Source organism: Dryobates pubescens, chromosome 6, assembly GCF_014839835.1.
Source record: "Dryobates pubescens isolate bDryPub1 chromosome 6, bDryPub1.pri, whole genome shotgun sequence".
Classification (NCBI taxonomy): domain Eukaryota; kingdom Metazoa; phylum Chordata; class Aves; order Piciformes; family Picidae; genus Dryobates; species Dryobates pubescens.
Window position 1 is genome coordinate 17,577,488 of NC_071617.1, and position 23,053 is coordinate 17,600,540.

General features: G+C 38.7%; 1 protein-coding gene across 4 annotated transcripts in view; it reads right to left on the reverse strand.

The window, feature by feature from the left end:
* The window catches only part of ZDHHC14 (zinc finger DHHC-type palmitoyltransferase 14), a 103,451-nt gene that overhangs the window by 19,169 nt on the left and 61,229 nt on the right, over nucleotides 1-23,053 (reverse strand). For all 4 annotated transcript variants that reach the window (XM_054162689.1, XM_054162688.1, XM_054162687.1 and 1 more), the window contains exons 3-5: nucleotides 20,604-20,762; nucleotides 4,675-4,812; nucleotides 2,741-2,789 (exon numbers count right to left, since the gene is read on the reverse strand). In XM_054162689.1, coding sequence (XP_054018664.1) covers nucleotides 2,741-2,789; nucleotides 4,675-4,812; nucleotides 20,604-20,762 — 346 coding nt within the window. The remainder of the gene's footprint in view (nucleotides 1-2,740; nucleotides 2,790-4,674; nucleotides 4,813-20,603; nucleotides 20,763-23,053) is intronic.

The window sequence follows — 23,053 nt, forward strand, 5'->3', positions numbered from 1 at the left end:
TGTGATAAATACTCCCAACTTCAGTTTATAGTGAAGAGTTTTGTATTGCAGGTCTGCTCTCACTTAATGAATTGGGAAATATGTGAACTGTCTGTGTAACTTCCCCTAGAACCTACTTCCCTCAGAGTGGTTTAAAGAGGAAAAAGTAATTATTTTTCATACTGAGCTGATCTGCCCCAAATGCGACAGGATGACCAATGTGCACCATGTTCACTACTCTCTCATCCTCTGCTCAAACTATGTGGAGTAAAGCAAATACAACACAGGAACTCAATCTCAGTTGATTGTGCAACAGCCATAGCTAAGGCAAGGACAATGAGGGAGAAGGAAAAAGACTGTTAGCAGAGAATTCAGAAAGGTGTAAAGGAAGGAAGCCACCCCAAAACATTATGCACATGAACTGAGCTTTGAGAGGCCAGAAATAATAAGGAAAGCTGTAGACAAAAATTGTTGGGTGGAATCTACATACCAAGAGGAAGAAACACCAGGTCATAAAAGGAGAATCTTAGATGAAAAAGCACACTCACTGCAATCTCATCAGATGACTGAGCACAACACTAACAGAATATTCCTTGACATTATTATACTCAAGAGGGTCCTGAAAAATGAGTTTCTCTCTCCACATGGCAACATTTACAAATAAAGAAAGTTCCAAGACCTCTCAGATCCCCACTGGAAGGGACTTCTTTGCCCAAGAAAGAGACTTCCGTCATTTCCCCACACCAAGATCTAAAACCAGCTCCAGAACAGCAGAGGTGATTTATGTTAGATTAACATGACTCAATTAACTAAACATGAGTTCATTGATTAAAAACCAAACAGAAAAAAGCAATACATTCTCAGCATAAAGTGTAACTTACTAGCACAACAGGGTATAATGTTCCCTTGGTATCTTAGACAGGGTTTTTAGCAAGACAGAAATGGCAGTGTTCCCTGTGCCTGAACTGACTGGCTTGATCCAAAGCAGCATTCCCATGTGTTAGGTTCGTTTGTTTCTTTGTTTTACTGCTAGGAATTGTAACCAAGCTATTGAATTGTCCCACATATCACTATCAAACCAGGCTATTTCTACAAGATGGGATACTAAGCCTTTCAAAGCAGTATGTCTTTGAATATAAATTATGAATAAGCAGTCCATTATCCCTGGGCAAGGATCCTCAAATGAATAATAACTACCTTTTGATTTAAGGACAACTGAAAAGATACTCTTAGCTTGAACATAGTTGGAAAGAATCATCTTTCACATGAAGTGATTGTAGTTGTTTTAACTATAAGCTGTTGTTGTGCTATGTGAAATTCTTTGTACCAAAAAAAAGAAATCTGAACAGTGGCTTTATTTAAAAAGGAAATGTACAGATCAGTGACTCTAACTGATGAACACACACACACAGAGAAACCTGTCTCTTCAGAATTTAGAGAATTTGACTTTTGGAAGCACTACCTGGAAAGAGAGGTCTGTCTTTACACACAACTACAAATCACAGAGTAAGTTTCCTCTTCCTACTTTTGTGAGAAAGAGTAAACTGTGTGAGGACTTTTCCTTGGCACAAGAACAGGAAAGAATTATTTTTATAGTACTTTTGTGAGAGACATGAATGGTTTATTCACACATAAACCATCCAAAACATACACACAAGGAGCGGGAAGCTTACAGTGTCTACAGAAATGAAAGGAAGAAACTAAAGAGTAGTTCTGTCAGCTTCCCATTTTTCCATTACGCTAGCTGCTTTTAGACAGAAGGGGCCTTTTGCATTCTCACTGAGTAGAAAACATACATCAAGGTACCATGAGATAATAAAAAGAGTATGGAGTTTCTATAGAATAGAACCACTGAATGGTTTGGGTTGGAAAGGACCTTACAAGATCATCTAGCCCAACTTCCCTGTCACAGGCAGAGACATTTTTTACTAGATCATGTTGCCCAAAGCCCTATGCAACCTGGCCTTGAATGCCTCCAGGGCTAGGACACATACAACTCCTTTAAGCAACTTCTTCCAACACCTCACTGCCATCACTGTAATAACTTTGTTGAAGTCCATCTAAGACTAGCCTCTTCTAGTTCAAAACCACTACCCCATATGCTGTCACTACAGGCCCTGGCAAAAAATAGCCTCTTTCTGTCTTTCTTTATATGTTCCATTTATATATTGAAAGACTGTACTAAGGTTTCCCCACTCTTCTTCAGGACGAACAATAGCAGTCTCTGTGTATGGATGTATATACTTTTATGTAACTTAACAAAAATTGATACTTGAAAATTACTTCTTTAAAAATAGTAAATCAACGTAAGAATTCTTTCAGGAACTGGACTCAGAGACAGCAAATGGTTTAAGTTTTTTCAGAATCTGCTTTTTACATCCTGATGAGAATCATCCATTTTGAGTACTTCCTGTTGCAAAAGCAGAAGAATTATTGACTCTTACAAATGAAAGTACAGCATGGACATAGTGCGAGATATGTTTATGAATTCCGTCACTAATACATGGAGCGTATTTTGGAAAACACAGACCTTTGTCAAGAGCACTACTCTGCAAAAGATGAAAAGTAAAAACCAATCCACGCTAAACATTCTTTTCTGCCTCCCACACGGGGCCAGGAATCCTCTGCTGTGCAGGACGTGATGAAATAAAGCGATCAAGTCCCAAACGCACATATCCAATAACAGCAAGAAAACAAGCAAAAACGCATCTCGGGTGTTACTTTGCAACGAGATCTGCAATTTGTTTCAGTGAAAGGATATCTTGCAGGACTGTCTTTCAGGGCATTGAGGAACCCCGTTTGTTGAGAACCTGTAGAAACAGAACCCAAAATTATCAGCTGAGTAAGAAACTGCAGTTATTATTAATAGATATTAGTACTAATATTGGTGGTGTTAAGCAACAACATCAGAAAAAAACCCTGAAGTTATCAGGTCATCTAATATCTGCAGGATTTTCTCAGTCGTGTCAGGTTGATGTGCACATAAACAAGATTTTTGATTATTCAGATATAATATGGAAAGAACAAAAAAATCATATACTTTGTATTTTGAAATTATACTTTTCAAAGTAATTTTTTCACATAGAAAACATTCTGTGAATCCAGATCCTCACCCTTCCCTCCTCTGTTTTGGAAGCAGCCAATTTCTCCAGGTCCTATTGCACCTGCACAGATTGTTTTCCCAATAGGTTCCTCTTGCCTCTGGGCACATAAGAGAATATCTACCAGCTAAGAAGAGCTCAAGAGCAGCATGATCCAATGAATTTGAAATGCAGAAACATCCATATGGCACACTGTAGTCTTTGTACAATAAAGGCAGGACAGCTTCAAGAATAGCTCTACAATGTCAGATTGGTAATATTTTCAACTACTGAACTGTAGCAAAGTAAGGTACCAGAGAAAAAAAACCCACACTTTCTTCTCTTTACACATAAAAGGTGTCCATGCCCAAATAAATTTCAAGGATATAAGTACTAATGGAAACTATTCTCTTTCCAATAATTACTTTTCCCTCTTAAAATAATATGTGCCTCTTATCTCTGCTCTTTCAACTCATATTAGAAATGCTGCATCTGGCAAAGAGCACATCTTGATCCAGACTCCCTCAAAATTAGGTACTTCTAGTTCTAGCCTATGTGCTAGATTCTTGTGCTATACCAGAGCTGCTCAGTGCTCCTATTCTTTTGTAAAACACAAACAAGAGCAGAAGTTCTGTTTTTCTTTAAATACAATTGTTCTCTACACAGTGTAAGCAGCTTAGGAAACTGAGCACAGTATTTCATATTTGTCAATAAAATGTTTTCTAAAAATTGTCATTACCAAGTTAGCTTTACATATGTGTCATAAACATCAATTATCACTTGTATCAGGTTTCCATCATAATACGGAATGCAAAGAATTACAAAATTATTAAAGAAATACTCTTCAAGGCAATATCCTATATAATTACTGAAAAGAACACTCTTAAGCTTCCTAGTGATAGTGAGTTAGGAAAAAAATCCCAAACACGTAAAAAGCCTTTAAAGACAAGTCATATAACCTATCACCATAACTTAGAACATCATCATCATCATCATATAGTAGATCACAATTTATGTGAGTCTTGACCTCAAACTCAATCCAGAATACGAATAAAAATCAAACTAATGAATATTCATCTTCCTATGTCTTATCCAACTGACTACATTATGAATTAGGTTACATTTGGAGATGCCTATGCAAATGAAAGTAACGTGTTAAAAAGAGGTAGAGAAAGAAGTAAAACTGAACAGCAAGCAATAGAAAATGTAAACTAGCTCAAATCTTTTTCCCAGTAATCTGCCTGCTTGTTTGGATGGCAAATGACACCATGCCCACAGTTAAAAAGGTACCCACAAGTTCTTTGGGAAAATTATACTCCCTGTATACTTAAACATACAATACACATGCTGCTTTTCCAATAGATTGTTTTGGGAGGTCCTTTTATGGATAATTAAGAAAATTAACAGTGTATTAAGATAAAGCCAACACTGGAACAATGAATACCATGACCTGGGTCTACTCTAGGCCAGAAAGGGACTCACTGGGGATCATGAAGCTTCAGAGAAAAGGCAAATAAATAAATAAATAAATCCTGAATGATCAAAATATTAACTTAAAAGTAAAAAACTTAAGCAAATGGCTACATACGTAATCTGATTTCACCAGCATACTTACGAAGGATGACGTGGGTGATAACGAATGCAAATATAAAGACTGTCAGAAAGGACAGAGATAAAATAAACATATAAAAAAATCTGTAGTTTCTTTTCCCCACACAGTTGCCTACCCAGGGACAGTGGTGATCAAACCGTTCTGAAATGAGAGGCAGAAGAAAAAAACAAAATAAATGGAAACCAATTAATAAAATGCTCTTTACTTAGGAAAAAACCCTATCTGAATACTACATTAAAACTCATGGTTTAACTGGCACTTGCAAATTAGCCACAGATAAATTCCTACTTGGAATGGAAAAAAAAAATAGGAAAGAAAGAAAGGGAGTATTTTAATGAAACCTTACAGCTTTTAGAGAAACCAAAGCACGTCTAAGGTGAGTGCCTGTTAAACTAAGAACATTATTGTGATGAAGTGTTAAATCAGACCAATAAGCTCATGTTTGTCTACAGTCACATGGAGTGGCACCAACCTAATTGTATCTGTTTTTCAAAATAAAGGGCTTTTTTCTCCCAGCGACTCTTAACATCAAAACTTCCAGATTTCAGTAGGTTTTATTTACATCTGTTACGATCACACCTCTGACTTATGCCTACTATCATCTCATCCATCCATTATGGTATATAAAACACTTACACCCCCTTCCTCTTACTGCTTCACTCAACATGTTCTCCATTCCAGATCACCTGTTTTTCCTCTTAGAGCTGACACATCCATTAAAACCCATCAAAAACACAAAAATAATTCACATTGTCTGAATTTTAACATTTGAAAAAATGGCTGTCTTGTAGAAGCTGCTTATACTTCTCATGGCTTTAGGTTTGGCTGTTCTGTGAGGTTTTTTAAACAAACTGTTCAATCTTGCAGGAGTTTTCTGTAAACCATACAATGTAAAAATTGGTAGTTGTCATCTAAATGGTCTGTTACCCTGTATTGCTGAATGGTGGAATTCCAAGGAAAACAGAACAAAATTACGCTTTGGGTTTTTCGACTACATCAAGAAGTTCTGCCTCTGCTAAACATGAATCCCAGCCTTATTTCGAATGCTGTCTGTGATGCCAGTTTACCTACTGCTGGTTGACAGGATCATGCAAGGGACACAAACTTATCTTTTACTTGTGTATAAAGCAATAGATAAACAAGCACAATAAAAATAGAGCTAGATAAAATATATCCAAGCAAGACACCTACATAAGGCTAACTATAGTGATTAGGACAGATGGATCATCAGCTGCCCTAATACTTAACCATCATCCAGATCCACAGTGGCTGGTTGAGCCCTGGTTACAGCAAGGATTTGGAGAACCCTTCCCAGCAACTGGGAGGTCCTATGCAGTGTGCTCACTCGTAGGTGAGGTCTCCAAAGTTGCTGCAAGAGGGTCCAGCTTTTTATGTTGATGAAGAAAATGCAGAAACATCTGACTTCATCCTCCTCTTGGAATCTCCCCACAGCCTGGCCAGGCCTCAGGGAGAAACCAAGGGAGTGTCTTTATCTATTTGACTTTGACCACACACCCTGTCACAAGGCTGCACATCTGACTTCATGGCCTTGATGGTTTGCCTCTAAATAGGGGAAGCTGACTACATTCTCATAACATTGCATCCTCACTAATGATTATATTTTGCCCAAGCTACATGTTTCATTAAAAAGCATACATGTTTTGCTAATGATCAGATACTGGTAATCAATGATAAGCAGTAATCAACAATTTTTATCACATTCAGTCCTTTGATTACTGCTTATAAGTGATACAAGACAAAGGGCAGTAATCAATCATAAGCAGTAATTAGCTATTTTCATTACATGCCCTTTGCACTACAGCCTCTCTTTTCTTTTTACTAAATCAAAACCTTTCTCTCCGTGTGAGATTAACTCGCTCACGAGACAGGAAAAGGCCATGTTGAGTGAGTGTCCCCAATATGGGGGGAAATGCCTCAGTTCTGGAATGCAGCAGAGGGAACAATTTGCTCTGCTTCTCCTCAGGCAGCCTGGACCACCCCTCTCCATCTCAGTTTGATGGCTAAGGGGAACAGAGCGATCGCCAGGAACAAACTGGCATTTCCTAAAGTTGCTTCAGAGAGAGTACACTGACAGAATTTTAAATTTTTTAATCAAATCCAAGATCATGAGTCAGATGCTCTCATGCTGACTCTCTTACTCTCTGATCCTTGTCCAAATCCTGTTTTGTTTTCTGTGGCTTTTATGCCTCCCTTTACATATACCAAACTATTTGCAGAGGAAATGCAAGCTATAAATTCAAAGTCCTTAAGACCTATGTTAAAAGGGCTCATCTGTCCAAGGACAGCAGCTAGTTTTAGCTATGGCTATGTTAAAAAACCACATTCACTTGGGGCGGGGGGGGGAAGGGGGAAAGTATAAACAACATGCACAACAGATTTCTGAAGTTGACAGACTTTTAGGAATGGTGTGGTATGACAGCTGTTTGAAACACGTGTTGCTGCCATAAATCTGTTTCAAATTCCATGGGGCTCTTCCAGGTGAAGTTACTGAACTTTCTTAGGATAAAGCTTTAGAAATGCTTTGATTTAATGAATGCTGCCTAAGAATACCAAGAACTCAACACTCTGGTATCTAAAAGGGTAGGCAATACTACCTTTGTTGAGTGTAATACAGCTGCATTCCCAAAGTAAGTTGACATTGCATTTGAACAGTGTTTATTTTTACATGTGTGCTTCTCAACGAGTCCTTACATTCCAATAAGCACTTTACCTTCATTTAATGAGTACCTAATACAACATATAAGCAAATAATAGCACAATGAAAAATCCAGTTACAGGACCTTTTAATTAGCATATTCTTAGCGCACTCTTGTACCCTCCTGCTAAAGTTAAATGTTTTTGGAAGAGAATCATGTATATACATTCATCCTCTTCTATGCTGACATAGTAGAAATCAAATTATATATAAAGCAAATTATATATAAAGCTAGGCATGAAACAGTATTTAAATATATGTAGACATCTATTTGAGAGATTTGTATAAATCCACATAAACCACACAGCCCACCACCCCCTTCTATCCATAAAAACACCTCCACGTGTTTAGACACTGATATATATTCCTTACTAAAGGCTGACAGTATTTTTAACCTATTTGGCACTCCAATTACTGTCTTCAAACTTTCTTGGTAAACTGAAAGGTTCTGCTTTCTTGATAAATACCTTACTTTCACAAATCATTTTGAAGATAAGTAACTGCATAAGATGTTTCTAAGACAGAAATGGACAGCAAAGGCTGGATATGAAAAATACAACCAAATGAACAGTCTCATACAAAGCAGAAACTTCTAATGCTGTTAAAAAGTACAAGCTTTTTAAAATCTGTTTCTTCCTCCTTACAAAATGCCATGGCTTATTAAGTATTAAGGAAAAGATAACATTATCTCCAAGTTTCATCTTTGGCACGCCCTATGCCTGCAAACTGAACAGCCAAGGATTTCCAAAAGCAAGACCTAATCACAGAATCATGGAATGTTAGGGGTTGGAAGGAACCTCAAAAGATCAAACCCTACTGACTTTCCTTCACTGAGAATGGAAAAACTACCAATGCTGAGAAAATTCTGGGGAATTCTGGCCCTTGTAAGCTTTGAATGCAGAGCAAACATAAATCTAAGTCATTATTATGAAAAATAACAGACTGTTGAGAGGTGATGACTGCAATTCTGGTGTAAATATATAGGACAGAGTTACCGTGCTACTGTGTTTGATCATATGCTTTTAACAAGGATAATGTAAAAATTTCTGAGGCAAATGAAGAGAAGCAAAACATTGTTAATATAAAGTATTGCTAATAAAAAGCGCATTAGAAGTTTTAATGAGGGAGGAAGAAAACTGCAGGGGCTGTAGTTTGTCTGTGGAATTATCCCACAGATGTTGTGATAGATCATTCTCCTGCACTCCATTTTTAAAGCAAAAGCAGCATGGTATTTGCCTTCAGGATGTGCTATGAAGTTACAGCCACATCTACTCAATCCAGAACTACTGTTAGAGCAGATGGCCCAGCTTCTCCTGGTTTAGCAGTCCTGTGAACAATCTCCTGTCTGCGTGTCTATGGCTCTCCGCCTTTCAGCTAAGCTCGGGGTTCATGTCACCCTGTGAGGAGCTGGCTGACAGAGTCAGATGAACTTAAAACTATGGTTAATTTTTTATTGCCTACTCTCCAGAATAGCTCACTGCAGTATCAGACAAACACCAAAGCTGACCCAAATGAAGTAGTGAAAACACACCACCAAAGAAGTGATGAAACGACCCTTTCAGAAGCAGCCAAGCGTTAATTAGCTGTAATGCCAACCTTGCCACAGGTTTATCAGAACTGCAGGAGAAATAGAGTTTTGATTAATTTTTCAGGGTCTGAGAACAAAAGATGAAGCAAACAAAAAAAGACTGAGAATACGTGTGAACACTTTATAAGGCAAATTATCAACGAAAAGATTGTTAAATGGAGACTCAAAATGCTGCTGTAAAGACCAAAGAAACCTCAAGAGTTGTCAGCAATCCTGAAACAGCGACTTTATTTGACTAGTCTTTCCCAAGTGATCTGCAACTTTGAATTTGGGTAAAAACTTCTGAGGATAGTTGGCACCTCCATAACCAGATCCAAAGGGTGAGGCTTCACAAGGTAACTGCACCAATCTAAAACTTGGTAGCAGTAAAAGAGATGACCACATGCTGCCTTTCCTGTCACTCATCCCACTTCCTTCTTTCATTGTCTAAGTTGCTGCTGAGTCAAGTCACTTCCCTGAACTGGCAGGAAAGAGAAAATGCAATTATTTTGTTAATTGCTTAGTGAGAAAAACTGACTTATCAACGGCTGTGTGTTACTAAGGACTGTGTGAACAGGCTCAAATGAAAGAATCACACAAGCAGGGGCAAAAAACAACAGCAGAGGATGAGGCTCAGATATCGTCCCTTTGGAAGCAGCATGCTGCCAGCATGATTCACCATTCTCATTAACACTCACCCAATAATATTATGTGCTAACTGGATGAGAGAAGAACATACAAGCTATACCACACTTAACAGATTTCTCAGGTTTTACCTTCTCTGAAACATTCACATTTAAAAACTTGATTAAGAAACATTAAATACTGGATATAGGATCATAGAATTGTTAGGGTTGGAAGGGACCTCAAGGATCATCTAGTTCCAACCCCCCCGCCCCAGCCGTGGGCTGGGACACCTCACACTACATCAGGTTGCTCAGAGCCACATCCAGCCTGGCCTTAAAAACCTCCAGGGATGGGGCTTCCACTACGTCCCTGGGCAACTTGTGCCAGTCTCTCACCACCCTCATGGGGAAGAACTTCTTCCTAGCGTCCAATATGAATCTACCCATTTCTAGTTTTGTTCCATTCCCCCTAGTCCTATCACTACCTGACACCTTAAAAAGTCCCTCACCAGCTATTTGTAGGCCCCCTTCAGATACTGGAAGGCCACAATAAGGTCTCCTCAGAGCTTTCTCTTCTCCAGACTGAATAGCCCCAACTCCCTCAGTCTGTCCTCATAGGAGGGCTGCTCCAGCCCTCTGATCATCCTCATGGCCTTTATCTGGAGATGTTCCAGCACTTAGAGATCCTTCCTGTAATAGGGGCTCCAGAACTGGACACAGTACTCCAGGTGGGGTTTCACCAGAGCGAGTAGAGGGGGAGAATCACCTCCCTTGACCTGCTGGCTATGCTTCTCTTGATGCAGCCCAGGATGTGATTGGTTTTCTGGGCTGCAAGTGCACACTGCTGGCTCATGTTGAGCCACTCTTCCACCAGCACCCCCAGGTCCTTTTCTTCAGGACTGCTCTCAAGCCAGTCACTGCCCTGCTTATCTTGGTGCTTGGGATTACCCCGTCCCAGCTGCAGGAGCTTGCATTTGGTCTTGTTGAACCTCATGAGATTGTCATGGGCCCACCTCTCCAGCCTCTCAAGGTCCCTCTGGATGGCCTCCCTTCTGTCTAGCATGTCTGCTGCACCACACAGCTTGGTGTGGTCAGCAAAGCTGCTGAGGGTACACTCAATGCCACTGTCCATGTTGCCAACAAAGATGTTCACAGTATCACAAAGGTTGGAAGAGACCTCAAAGATCATTGAGTCCAACCTGTCACCACAGACCTCATGACCAGACCATGGCACCAAGTGCCGCATCCAATCCCCTCTTGAACACCTCCAGGGATGGCAACTCCACCACCTCCCTAGGCAGCCCATTCCAATGACAAATGTTAAACAAGACTGGTCTCAGTACTGATCCTTGAGGGACTCCACTTGTCACTGGCCTCCATTTGGACATGGATCCATTGACAGCCACCCTTTGGGTGCAGCCGCCAAGCCAGTTCTTTACTGAATGGTTAGAGTTTTAGCAAACTCATGTGACAGTGGATGTATCCCATTGGGTCCCATGGATTTGAACACTTTCAGGCTCTTCCCATGGTCATGAATCTGATCTTCACCCACAATGGGCAGTTCCTTCTTTCAGTCCTTTCCATTATTCTGGGAGTCCTTGCTGGTGGAGACTGAGGTAAAGAAGTCATTGAGAACCTCAGCCTTCTCTATGTCATTTGTCACCAGTTCACCTGTTTCCTTTTTGAGGGGGCCCACACTGACCTTAGTCTTCTTTTTAACATTAATATACCTATAGAAATTTTTACTGTTCCTCTTGATCTCTCTGGCTAGATTTAATTCTGAGCTTTAGCTTTTCTAACCAGGTCTCTTTCTGCTTGGGCAGTTTCCTCATATGCCCCCCATTCTAGCTGTCCTTTCTTCCACTTCTTGTAGAGTTTCATTTCTCAGATAAGAACAAAATTGAGAATATTTCCCATTTTCTTAAACAATGGTCTTACAGACAGAGAGAGTTTCCTTCAGAAGCCACACCAAAGCATATTTTTTGCTGCTCAGAAACATCAAATTTCTACATTTTCACAGCACAGCAGGTAGACTTTTACATCCTTAAATATTCAGCTTTTTCAATCACTACACTCCAGGAAACCACATATAAAATTACCCCAATGCTTTACTTTCTCTTTCAAAATATTTAATTAAAGCTTTATAATTTACAACGAACAAAACAAAACAAAAAAAGGCATTTTAACATGGATCATTTGTAGGCCAGTTTGGTCCTACAGCTTTATCCATCTGTTTGCACTGTGCTCTCAGAAACATTTATTATTATTACTTATGAACTGCTTCCTTTTAACTTTGCTCAACTGGATCACTGCATGCTAACATACATTTTCTAAAGCTGAATGTGAAGGCAGGTCTCAAAAAAAAAAATAATCAATCTCCAGTTGCAAAAATATCTAGGTCACGTTACTAAGAGACTGTAATGAACACAAGTTAGAAACCACCTGGTCATTCTTCCACGCCATTCAAGTACAGCGTAAAGGGTAAAGAGACAAATCTAAGGCATTCACCAACTGCTGGCACCTTTAATACATGCACATGTGCCTCCCAGGAGTGGGAGCAGTCAACAATCCTGTCCTGATTTGAGCTAGAACAGAACTAATTCTGTTCAGTGATTTTACTTTTCAGCTCAGCCTCTCAAGTAACTGAACTTTCTGAAATTAATGGCCTGTTTTCACTGATAGTGTCTGCTTCTGATACTGCCAATGCTCGGTGTTTTTAGTTAGTACCAAGGAGTGGCAAGAAGACCAAGCTCACTGCTAAATCTTTTGTACTACAGAGGTGCAGAGTGAAATGCCACACCTGCCGGGAGGAGCAGATAGGACAGGTGACCCTAAACCGACCAGCAAGGTATTCCATTCCACATATGTCATAGTATAAAGTGAAGGGATCATGAGGCTCAGTTTCTTCTTCAGTGGCCAGCACATGAGGAGGAATCTGTTCATTCTGCCTTTGATCCTAATCCATGACTTCCTGAAGCTGGTTCCCATCTGCTGTTGGGACTTCTGCCACAGCTTCAGCAGTGACAGTGACTAACTGCCATCAGAAGGTTGGGTTCAATTTTGGTTTTGTATATATATTTCATTTTATTATTATTATTTTCACAAAAGTAGTTTTAGTTTTCTTTTCCAATCTGTAGGACTCTCTCCCTTATTGCCTTTCTCTTCCCCTTTGGGAAGGGAGTGGGTTAATAAAGAGCATCTGTCACTCATTTAGTGGCTGGCCCAGCCCTAACCCTTAACAAGCCTATTATCCAAATCTTGCATCAGTCCAAAAAAATCACATTACAACTCAAACAACTGGGCCAACATTACTCAATTACTTTTGACAGTAGCAGTACAACATAGGACTACAAAGTCCATTGTTGTCAATGCACAATGGAGCAACTATGTAGAGATACTGACACACCTACACATATTTATAACGATGACAATAACAGCTTTTTGTAGAACTATGATGCCATGATATGACCGCATCCATACAGGCTTCCTGACTTGGTATTTTGTACAACAAAGGGTACTTTCATAAATTTGGTTACTCTTGAAATGTTTAGGAAAACAAGTGAGGTTTTAAAAAGTCCATAATAAAATGCATTTCTTATTAGAAAGTGTTTATTTTCCTTTAAGATCCAATCCCAACAGCCTGATGAGTCACGTATGCATGTGCAAAAGAAAATATAACCATGACATTAAATTCTTTACAGTCAGTTCAGAATGTCTGCTAATTTTTCACAAATAACAAAAAATCTTGCATCTGATATTCATAGCATATTCATAAAAGCCATCCTTAGCTCAGATGTTCAGTTCCACTCACTGAAGTCATCACTCTTAAGAAAATTATTTAATCATATTTAAAAAAACCCACACTGATGGGACTTGCTATCAACTGGTAGCAGCAGTTTAACTTACACAACATTCATCTGTGTGACAGTCATTTCCCCTGACAATGCCTCTGCTGTGGCTTTTGTGGAATGAAATGAGAGTAAAAATTTACACCAAAAAAATGGTGAGTAACAGAAGATCAATTGAAAGTTACATTTATAGGCATACTGGTGTTATTTTAGAACATCCGTTATGGACAACGTGCAGTGGATCCTTTAAATCATGGAACTTCAGTACGTTTGTACCGTGATCCTAAATCAAAATATCCCAAGAAAACCAAGAGGAAGACTGAAAGAGTCTTCTGCCCCCCTGTTTACATTTGTTAAATACTCACCTAAGACTTACTCCAGATTACATTCTGGACACTATGCTGATCTCTACAAGGTGATGCAAGCTAAAGCAGTAACATAACCTTAGGAAAGACAGGCCTCAATCAAATAAATCAATAATGTACGTGGATATTGACAATAAAATGTCAGCCACAAACACATGGGCTACTCAATAAATATTTCACTCTTATAACTGTTTAAAAACAGTCCCAGACATTTAAACTAATGGGGGCGGAGGGGAGGGCACATGTTAAGAAAATCAGTTGCAATATCAACTTTTTCCATTCTAATCAACTTCAAGAGTGGCAGACTAATGTTATTCACAAAAAGGAAAACAAATACACTTAATTTTTAAAAATAAAAAAAGCATCAAATTTCTCAGGAAAACATCCAACCACTGGCCTAGGATAGCTTATTGCAATAGAACTATTTCGTCACATAGCTCACTTCACTGCTACCTCCAATAACAAATGTTCACTAACGAACGATATTTGACTGCCTGCTGCATCAATGACTACATTAATGGTGACATTCTCAAGGGAGCAGCAGCAGATGAGAATGACTGTTCTTTGACAGGTTCATAGAGTGCACAGCGAAGAGCCTCACTGCTTAACAACCTGTCCTTACATACCTATTCTTGTCAATACAATGTTTTCACAGATTGGGAACCAAACAAAGTGCCAGACACATACCCAACTATGGAGGAAGAGAGTTAAAACCCCCACTCTGTACCTAGGGGAAACAAAGCATCCATACCAGATATCAGCCCCCACAAAGTTCGTGGATTTCTTTCTCTGTGCATGAATGCACATTTTCTTCAAACACTTCTGTTGCTGCCTTATGTCTGCCTTTGAACTCCTTAACATTCTTTTAAATTATTGCACTAAACATAAATATTTGATTATTTTCTTTGGTTCCTAATACTCTTTTTTTCCTGGTAATTTATCTTTTTAATTATTACTCTGACATCTGAGACTCACAGTATCATTTATATTGCTAGGCATTATGATAATGTGGCACTTGGTGCCATGGTCTAGTCATGAGGTCTGTGGTGACAGGTTGGACTTGATCTTCGTGATCTTTGAGGTCTCTTCCAACCTTGGTGATACTGTGATACTATGATACTGCGATAATCTCTGCTTGTTTTATACACAGACCAACACATACCCCATGACCTCTCTCAGAAGTAATGTTGTAATTATTATCTTTTTAAAAACTTTCTCTGTATTTCCCAGTGCTCTGGCTTAGACTTAAAAACCTGTGACATATGCTCTTCTCCCTGAATTTCTCAAGTACTTTGAGTATACAGATGGCACAACCATAAAGAAACAATATACACATTCCATAAGGTGTGTACACCATCATTTGGTAGCACCGCACAAACAAAAAACCCAAAGCCATTTCTCACATAGAACAATTGGGAAAAAATACACAAGAAAATAAAAAAAGGACATAGCCAACTTTCTTGTTTTGCTTTTGGCTGTTTGGCTAAAGAGTCACTTTAAGAGATCCAGAACTAAGGTTTAACAAGTTGAAAAATCATGCCCCCAAACGAAGTGAAAAACGCACTACAATGAAAATTTCACAGCAGAAAATGTGAAGAAATAAACAGGAAAAGGTCATGAAAAGGAAATGAAAGCAGGAATTGAGGTAATACAATAATGAAGGAAGAGTGCTACAGCATGGAATTAAAACAAAGCTCAACAAATTCCTGACTTCAAGTAAATACACACTGATTATAAAGGACTATGAAATACCGAGAAAATGACTCTCACACAGAGTGTCAGGGATCTAAAACCCAAACTGTTAACAATGCCACCTCTCAGCCAGTTTTTTTAAGTACTATGTGTCCTCCAGCATGGAATATAATGTTATTTAGAGTGACTACAAGGAAGAACTTCTTGCAGAACACTCTGGTAACTCTCTGGTTTTGTCTTATTTTTGTGTTTTATGAGTTATGTGTATTTTATGTTACATGCATTTTAATAATCAATTCCCTGTTTTTACAGCACTGGTGCCTAATCTTGGAAAGTAAGAAAAAAATATTTTATCTGAATTCTGCTGGCTGGCACACTACTGAGTACATAACACATTGTATTTTCAAAATAATCAATTAATGTATTCTGGTCAAGACCAAAACTGAAAGGCAATGCTTACAACTGCCTAGCAATGGTGCTTTACAGAAGGAATGATTTAGCCAGAAAGGGGGCGTCTCTGGCTTCTAATGCAGCATATTTTCTGCCCAAATTTCTGTCAAAATCTTGGCACTTGGTCTCATGTTTAAGGTCTACAGAAAAGCAATCAAATTTACAAGTGAGAGGAATCCTCTCTCTTACAGAAAACAGAAACATCAAGAGAAAATGCCAGCACGGTACCTGCGCTTTTCAGTGCTACACACCTGGTTCCCCATCTCAAAAGGTTCAGATAAGGTATAAAGAAGGCCAACTAAGGTCCATCAAGAGCTACTGCAAAAAAGGTAACTCCCCAGGGTTCAAGAAGGCCTATGCCGAAAATTTCTGAGGCTGTGAGAACACTCGTCAGGAAATATCCCCACATGCTTGCCCTCATCTCTTGTTCTTCCTCAGGGATACACTCTGGTCATGGCAGGGAATGGGCTACTGCACAACCCAAAACCTTGGTCTTATCATGGCCATTCTCCTATTCCATTCTAAGAAATTCTATTCTATTCTAAGAAAACGACTTGGGGGTGCTGGTGGATGAGAAGATCAACATGAGCTACCAGTGTGCACTTGCAGCCCAGAAAGCCAATCACATCCTGGGCTGCATCAAGAGAAGCATAGCCAGCAGGTCAAGAGAGGTGATTCTCCCTCTCTACTCTGCTCTGGTGAGACCTCACTTGGAGTACTGTGTCCAGTTCTGGAGCCCTTATTACAGGAGGGATCTGGATGTGCTGGAACCTGTCCAGGGAAGGGCCACAAGGATGACCAGAGGGCTGAAGCACCTCTCCTATGAGGACAGACTGAGAGAGTTGGGGCTATTCAGTCTGGAGAAGAGAAAGCTCTGAGGAGACCTTATTGTGGCCTTCCAGTATCTTAAGGGGGCCTACAAGAACGCTGGTGAGAGACTTTTTAGGGTGTCAAGGAATGATAGGACTAGGGGGAATGGGAAAAAAACTAGAAATGTGTAGATTCAGATTGGATGTTAGGAAGAAGTTCTTCCCCATGAGGGTGGTGAGACACTGGAACAGGTTGCCCAGGGCGGTGGTGGAAGCCCCATCCCTGGAGGTTTTTAGGGCGAGGCTGGATGTGGCTCTGGGCAACCTGATCTAGTGTGAGGTGTCCCTGTCTGTGGCAGGGAGGTTGGAACTAGATGATCCTTGAGGTCCTTTCCAAACCTAACGATTCTATGAATTCTATTCTATTCACTGGTGATCTCTGAAAAATCAAGCTAAACGTTTCAAAGTTAACTTGTGACACCCAATTTCAAAAATTTGAGGTTTAAATCCTCTGTGGAAAAAATAAATAAATCATGTCTTGAAAAAAAACACAGCAGAACTGGAAAAGCTATCTTTATCCATCAGGCATGCACAAATTTACAATACATAGATTTTGAAACAAATAAAAAGGCCATATTCTCTTAGATAAACGGTGGGTCTCTTCTTCCACCATACTGGATATTTGCCTTACTCTAAATCAGTTTCTCTGCTTGATTAACAAAACTATGGCATGTGAATGCACAGAAGGCTTTAGACTATTAGACTAAATTGATTTACTGCTTGCCCATCATTACTCACCATTTTGTTAGTCATTCAGTACTATATTTAAACAAATTGTTTGGAAATAGCTGCTTCTTGTTCAGCTTTTATTATAGAAATCAAATTAAACAAGACAATTATTATTTATTACAACCAAAGAAGAAAACTACATGGTTGATGTTGAAATGACCAAAAATACATTAAAAAAGTCAATTAGTCATTTCAGACATAAGCCAAATCACTAGCTTCTTAGTAGCATGATGCAGGGCAATCAAAACTTACCAAAAGCCAGCAATGACTACCTTGAGGTCAGAATTGATGTCTGCTCTGGTTATTCTACTCAGTCTTCACCTCTTATGTTTATGCACACATTATTTTAAATTCACTTATAAATTTTAAAGTAACAAAAGAGCAGACAGAAAGCCCTTGAGGTACTCGCTTCCAAGTGCCACTTACAAAGAAAGCAAGTCAGAAATACACCCAACATATAGGCTCAGGGAACACTTATTCAGTGTTGAATTTTTGAAGGTATTACATAAATGCAAACAAACTACATTTGCAGGAAAAAAATCCAGATTTTCTTGGATTCTACTATGAAAATATGGTAAATCTAAAGGATTTTTAAGTATTAGTATGGGTAGAACTCAAATTACTGTTGTTTTTTTAAAAGATATTTTTATCTAAGTATACTATGCAGCCATTTATAAAAAAAAGATGAAACAAAAGTCAGAAACAAGATCAAATAACAGATCTGCTTACTAGACAACTAGGAAATCAGGATTAATTCAAAGGAGGGTAAAACTCAAAAAATTAATAAATTTTGGTATGCAATTACACATTTTATGTGTTGCTAAGGATTCCTTAGAAAATAGAAAACACAGAATAAAAGAACCTCTCATTCACACTGCATCCATTTACCTGGTATCAGAAAATACCTTTAGGCAAATGCGTGGTACTATTTTTTTCTAAGCAGTGAGTGTTGGTCTGAAGACTCCATTCCTGTATCATACAGTCTCTATGCAGCAAAAGCTTCAGGAACTATGTAGTAAAAGGGTACATACAGCCATACTGATCTTGAGTTGCAATCATAAACTGCTTCAATATCCATATACATGTGAAGTACAAATATTTTTGCATTGAAACTAGTAAGAAACTAGTAAAAGATAGTGGCACAAAAATGCTCATTGGTATTGTACAATCTATTCATAAGCTAAAATCATATAAAAGCATCATCATAGAGACAATCCTAACTTAAGAGTAACATTCCAACTGAGTGTACACTTTTAGACTGCTAGTTTTGCACAAGTACATGAGCAATCTGATTTTCTTGGCAACTAATTTTCTGTGAAAGGTAGGTACTAGCCAATTTCAAGTTTTGCATTCAATACACTTGACAAATGCCTGTACCTAATTAGGAAACAAAAGTGCTATGCAATGGATCCTGAAAAAATTATAGGTTATTGTAATTCCCATTATAAACACTGAGGAGGAAAGCCACAGCAAATAGCAAATTCATTCCAATAAATGGATGGAATTGTTTTAAAGCGAGTAACTTCACATTTAAAAAATGTGCAAGAGGAAATTACAATGATCATACACCTACTTTATGAGCAGAAAAGATTTATCTTCTTGGACACAGTTACCAGTTGTATGAGTCATTTGCGCAGACTATTTTCTGATATACTTTCATAATATTTCACATCTGTTGCTTTATCATAGACGTGATTAGAAGACAAAGATTAATCTTTTTTCCTACCATCACTAATTGTAAGTTTCACAGAGTAGGTTTTCCACTTATTATGGAAACGACACAATCAATTACACAATAACCTGCAGAAAAAATCCCTGTCTCAAAACCAGATTCTCAGAAAACAAGCTTCAGGATATGAGTTGCTTTGATTTATATGCTCTCAGCAAAGTCAGCAGCTTTTAATTTTTCCTTGCTGCACTCCTCAACAACTGCATTTTCACATTACCAGGTTTGCTGAGCAAAGCCACAACACTGCAATGTCCACATTACCCATTTAATGTGATTATTTTTCTGCTAATGTCAACTTCAATTCATAGTCATCTCTACTTGCTAAGCTCAGTGGCTTTTACAATACTTACAAAACTCTAAAACATAAGAAAAACTTCATTTCTGAACAAGGCATCCACAGGGCCAAGAGGATAAACTTTTTACTCTGTGTGTTCAGACAATATTCACATAGGGCATAAATGAAGCTGTAATTCTTCCAATGAATACTTCACATCTAAAAATATCACTGCTAAATGCTGCAATAACATTTCTCAGTTGGTGACATCTTACTACATTGTTTTCTTGAATGCGTAAGGTCCAGGCTTGATATTGTCGTAATCAGCTGCAGGCAACTCTAAAGGTGATCTAATTAATTAGAAACTACTGAAATTTGATTGGTTGCTTTTTTCTGGTTTGCTTTTAAATTCAAGTATATCTTAATCACCTTGATGCCCTCCAGGAAAACAGTTGTGAAAAAAAGACAAGATGTTCAGAAGAAAAATCCTTTATCGTTACAAAAGATCCTTAGGTCCTGACATCTACATACTCTGAAAACAACATTTTACCCAGTAATTTCCTAAGAATTCCAACTTCAAAATTTCTAGTCTCAAATCTGTTCAAACGTAAGAATTACCTACAGTGTGTCATAATGCAAGCCCTAAACACTTGAACTAGTCTGTAATGAACTGGAGAAGCAGCTCCTTGCCCTCAACTGAGTTTGGTGAAGGAAACAATTCTGAGACTTCTGTAAAATTTGTTTCTCTACTCTGCAAAGTTTATCACACACACACTATGGGAGCCCTATTCGAACTGGGTGTGTTCTTTGTCAGGTTAGGAAAGATCTGTGCATCAGAAGGTGTTTTTCCTTCTTATATTAGCAACAACTAGCTGTTAGGCCCAATATCCTCTTCTGTTTCCTCTAAAATTCTTAACATTTAATAGAGATTGTAGGAAAGAGATGAATGTGGCAAGTGACCTCATGAGTAATCTTGTCGCTCATCCTGATTCTTTTCGCTTTCATATCAGAGGTATTCATAACACATAAGCTAAATTGAACATATGCCACATCTGCTTTTTACTCACCTACGCAGTTATCACAAAGGCTGCAATGTGAGGCACGAGGTGGGCGGAAAATCTTGCAAGTAAAACAGTATTTTAGTTTCACTGTCTGTCCATTGATGATCACTTCTTTTGTTCTGGGAGGGGGGCGATATCCTCCTGAACTGGAGCCATTTGCAATATCTAAACACAGAGATACAACACATGAGATTTCTTACGTGAGCTATGGTATATGCACACAACTGTCCTTGATCACAATCTATAGCAAGTTTCATTTTATATTAACACAAATAAACAAATTTTTTCCCCTTCTCATATTCCCAAAATAACATCTAGCAAAACAATAATTACAAACAGCATCCACACCCAATCAATTTGAATTAAAGAAATCACCCAAACCTAGCTCTCAAATGCTGACAGCTCCAAACTCTTGCACTCTGAACTGTTCCTAATAGTTCATAGAGAATGTATTAACCAGAAGAGTGATTACTGGTGCAGGATGGTAAAAGTTAGACAAGGTAACAAGGTATCTTTAGGATTCTCCTGAGTTTTTAGAATTCTGCTAATTAAAAAAGCAAATAAATAGATAAACAGATAATCTACAAGTGCTACACAAGTTCTACCTAATATAGGCTATAAACCTTTACTTAAGCAACATGCAATTCTGTCATTAGAGTTTGGCATATGGTAGAAACAAGATCTATCATCACTTTGAGACTTCTTAAATGCTGTAGCACATTCAGAAGTGAAAAAAAACCACCTAATTACTACTCTTGGACAGGCAGAACAGCAAGAGTAACAGGAAAGTAAAATAAATTATTTTCCAATATGTGAATGAAATTACATTTCAAAGTCACAGTCACCTGCACAACTGTGATTGGATTTGTCCCACTCACTTTCACATTGGACAAGCATGGGGCTGATGACAGGTTACTAATAAATCCATGACTTGTATTTGAGCTTGTATTACATGTATAACCCACAATTACAATTTCTGCCAGGTCCGTGGGCATATTTACACACCCTACAACCTATGCACTTTCTAAAGAGAGCAACTAGAAATTCTCCTAATTAGCAAGGTATTCAAATGAGGATCAGCACAGATGTGCTAAGCAGTATGCTAGATTTAGCAGCAAATCTAGCGTAAGAAGCTCTCATCTGCAACATGCTCACCCACTCCATCAATATGAATCAACAGAAGTATTTGTGGAACTTTGCCACTGAAACAACCAGACTTCAGAGAAGTCTCTTGGAGAAGAGGGTAGAGGGAAGGGAGCAATAGCTGAGAATGATGTAATCATGGTGTGAAGCTCCTAAGCATCCCTTATGAGAATGAAGTGCTGAATAGTGAAGAAACAGCAGCTCAGAAGCTTGTGTTGGATTTAAACCAAGTGCTGCAATGCTCCTGCAATGCTGGGTCAGGCCCCATGATCTGCATCTGGAAGTTTAGAAAGGCTTGTAATGATAGAATGAGGGGCAATGGTTTTAAAGTGGAGCAGGGTAGATTTAGGCTGGACATAAGGAAGAAGTTCTTTACAATGAGAGTGGTAAAATACTGGAACAGGTTGCCCACAGATGTGGTTGAGGCCCTGTCCCTGGAGACATTCAACATCTGACTCACTATGGCTCTGGGTAGCCTGATCTAGTTAGAGGTGCAGCAGGGTTGGACAAAAAGACTTTTGAGTGTCCCTCCCATCCCCAATGCAATCTGTGAATCTGTGAGTATGGACTACTGTGTGACTCCCATATCAATTATACTGATTTTGACCTCAAGGTGAATACAACATGACAATTTTTTTTTTTTTAATTAAATAAGGAGTGCACTACAAGCTACATGCTGAGCCTACCCAGATGAGAAAAATTGTTTAATGCGCAATATGGACTCCAACAGAATCTCAAACACAGCTTCTCTTTTCTCTGGTGGAGAAGGGAGACTACTGGCCAGCTCATTACAGCTCACATTTTGTAAGAGGATTTCTTTCCAAACCATTTGCTTTTGTGCTCAATTTTCCTAAGATCCTAGGACAAACAGACTCTAGAAGGCCCCTTCACACCATCTTTACACAAACTAAATGAATCATGCAATGTTTGACATCAACTTTGAAGGCACACCAAACAAATCTTCATAAGAAGATTTAGTAACTTGAATGGCAAAAGACAAAGGCTCTGAGGAGGTCTTACTGTGGCCTTCCAGTATCTTAAGGGGGCCTACAAGAAAGCTGGTGAGAGACTTATTAGTAGGAACATGTGAAGTTTTCTTTTGAACTGCTGGAGCCATCCAGCTTTCCCCCTTGCACAGATGTCACCAGCATACATCTTTTTAGGGTACATAAAAAAAACCCCATAATTTTAACAGTACAAAGGCATTTATTTCCTTTGCCATTGTTGATTCCAGAACCCCAGCTTTAGAGCAGAAGGATTTGCTATAGCTATCTGGCTTGTTCCTCTCTGTCTGACCTGCCATAAACCCTCAT